The sequence below is a fragment of the Pyxicephalus adspersus genome, unplaced genomic scaffold (assembly GCF_032062135.1).
Source record: "Pyxicephalus adspersus unplaced genomic scaffold, UCB_Pads_2.0 Sca3377, whole genome shotgun sequence".
Lineage (NCBI taxonomy): Eukaryota > Metazoa > Chordata > Amphibia > Anura > Pyxicephalidae > Pyxicephalus > Pyxicephalus adspersus.
In genome coordinates this window covers 1-2,985 of record NW_027320383.1, presented here as the reverse complement: position 1 = coordinate 2,985, position 2,985 = coordinate 1, and the positions used below count along the sequence as shown (strand labels likewise).

The 2,985-nt window shown below is 35.2% G+C and overlaps 1 protein-coding gene across 1 annotated transcript; it reads left to right on the top strand.

The window, feature by feature from the left end:
- Positions 1 to 1,051: 1,051 nt before the first annotated feature.
- On the top strand, positions 1,052 to 2,925 carry LOC140321403 (protein strawberry notch homolog 1-like). Its single transcript, XM_072398175.1, has 6 exons — positions 1,052 to 1,560; positions 1,669 to 1,862; positions 1,979 to 2,110; positions 2,188 to 2,327; positions 2,528 to 2,636; positions 2,719 to 2,925. The coding sequence occupies exons 1-6, from the start codon at positions 1,362 to 1,364 to the stop codon at positions 2,908 to 2,910; spliced, it is 966 nt and encodes a 321-aa protein (XP_072254276.1). The 5' UTR covers positions 1,052 to 1,361; the 3' UTR covers positions 2,911 to 2,925.
- The last annotated feature ends 60 nt before the right edge of the window (positions 2,926 to 2,985 follow it).

The window sequence follows — 2,985 nt, the reverse complement described above, 5'->3', positions numbered from 1 at the left end:
AGATCTTGCAGACATTAACAATAATTTTTTTTTATGCAGGTTTAGTGTTTCAAATGATCTAAAATATGATGCTGAGAGAGATTTGCGGGATATTGGCGCAAAAAATATTCAGGTCCATTCTTTAAACAAGGTTAGTCAAACTACTAAACTAGACTATTTGTAATTATTCTATAGATAATCTTGCATTAATGTTTAATATATTTTTCTGTGTCAGCAGTTCAAATATGGTAAAATCTCATCAAAGCATAATGGAAGTGTGAAGAAAGGTGTTATATTTGCTACTTACTCCTCCCTGATTGGTGAAAGTCAGTCAGGTGGTAAATATAAAACTCGTTTAAAGCAGCTTCTGCATTGGTGTGGAGAGGACTTCGATGGTGTTGTATCCTTTTTTCATTGGTCTAATTATATATCTTAATGAATTTGATTTTTCTGTCTAGTATATGTAATGTAGAGAGGTCACAAATGTTTTATGCACTGGATAAATTATTGTAGCATAAGAAATGTCCTGTATTTCTTTTATTATTCCTTAACTTATAAATGTTAAACAGATTGTATTTGATGAATGTCACAAGGCTAAAAATCTGTGTCCAGTTGGTTCCTCAAAACCAACGAAGACTGGTTTAGCTGTGTTGGAGCTACAGAACAAGCTGCCTAAAGCCAGAGTTGTGTATGCTAGTGCCACAGGTGCGTGTATTTATATGAATTAGACCATAAGCAAAACCTTTCTCTTCACAACCTTTAAGGTAATTCCTGTTTTCTTTTAGGTGCCTCTGAACCAAGAAATATGGCGTATATGAGTCGTTTGGGAATTTGGGGTGAAGGTACTCCATTTAGAGAGTTTAATGACTTCATCCAGGCAGTAGAAAGAAGGTAGTAATGCATACTTTTATGTTACAGTACCTAAATATAATGTCAAAACATAAACAGTTAATGCATGCAGCACATTGTTTTAAATATCTTCCAGTGGAACGTCAAAGCTGGAATCCTTACCTCTCTATAACACAAGCATATACGGGGGCCTTCTTATATACTTACAAGTACAATCTAAAGCTTAAATCTTCTTGAAACCTTAAAGAGGAACTAAACTGAAAATGGGGAAAAAAATAATTCATCCCCTAAATCCTGCATCAGGTCCCGCGTCGTCCAGAGATTCGCCCCGGAGCCGGTCCTCTGGGCACCGGCATCTTCCTGATTCTTCTTGGGAAGTCCTATTTTATACATGATACTGTTATTGTAGCCCTTAGATAGTTTGTAGCAAAGAGATTGACTTAACTAAAAAAGTTAGGACTTGATTTTAAATAGTTTGCTTTTCTCTCTAGCTTTCAAAATTATTGCTTATAGTTGTAGAGGCCTGTATTGATATGTTCTGTTTTGTATTTTTTACAGATCCATGGCTAATTAGAAAAGAACATAAAAAAAGCAAGGATAAGAAGAAGAAAAAGAAAAGTATTGATCCAGATTCCATTCAAAGTGCCTTATTAGCTTCAGGACTTGGGTCTAAACGCCCCAGCTTTTCATCTGTTAAATCTGCTGCCACAAGTGCTGCTTCTAGCCTTCCACGTAAGTAGTATTTACTACAGCCCTTATAGAAGGCCTGTTCAGCCAGTAGATTGTGTTTTTATAATGTGTTTGTTAACAAACAAAAATTCTGTATATATTTTTTCACAGCCATTTCAAGTAGTGCTTTATCCACAAACACCAATACCAGCAATAGTTGTGTCACCAGTCAGGATGCAGTTGAAAGGGCGCAGCAAATGAAGAAGGAACTGTTGGACAGGCTAGATGATTTGGCAGAAGCACTTCCTCCAAACACTTTAGATGAGCTTATTGATGAACTTGGTGGTCCTGATAATGTAGCAGAGGTAGTTACTGCTTCTCATATTTGGTTTACAATGAATTTACAGATTACCAACTTTTACAGGGAACAGCTTACGTTACTTTATTCAGCTAAAATCTGTTGTCCTCTTGTTCCATAAAGATGACCGGGCGAAAAGGCAGGGTGGTCAGTAATGATGATGGAAGCATATCATATGAGTCCCGATCAGAGCTTGATGTCCCTGTAGAAATTCTGAACATCACTGAAAAACAAAGGTTCATGGATGGAGAGAAGGTAGGTATTTACCTGCTGTGTTGGTGGTCATAAATGATTGTGAATGTGTTAAAAACATAAATTTATCATTTTTACAGAATATATCCATCATCTCAGAAGCTGCCAGCTCAGGAATATCATTACAAGCTGACCGCAGAGCCAAAAACCAGAGAAGAAGGGTTCACATGACTCTGGAGTTGCCTTGGAGTGCAGATCGTGCTATTCAGCAGTTTGGTAGGTTATAAATCTAAGCAGGATGTTAACAAAAAAAAAATAGCTGGAAATCCTTTGCCATGTAATAAATGTTTAAAACAAAAATTAAGTGCAAATGTTAGGTGTTCATATTTTATATGTATATATCTTTTTATGGCTTATAAGCAAATAATACCCCAAACATTGATGTTTTAAATGTTTTATCAATTTGTATTTTACAGGTAGAACACACAGATCTAATCAAGTTACTGCTCCAGAATATGTCTTCCTAATTTCTGAATTGGCCGGAGAACAAAGATTTGCATCAATAGTTGCAAAGAGATTAGAAAGTTTGGTAAGTTTGCATTTGTGATTTTCATATTAGGTTTGATTCAAATATATATCGAAGGTAAAATTATATTTATTTGTTTAATTAGGGGGCCTTAACACATGGTGACAGGAGAGCAACAGAATCAAGAGATCTAAGTCGCTTTAACTTTGATAACAAGGTAACTTTGTTTAATCCTGTATTTTGTTTGTGTAAAACTTTTATTACTAACTATATACCAGGATGTACATTTTGCAGTGCAGTATGTGTGGCATATATTTATTGGTGTATTAGCAGCTAATGAAACAAACCTAGAATTTTAGTGATTAGAATCTAAATGAACACAGTTTGGTAATCCGAGATGGTAACATTTTTT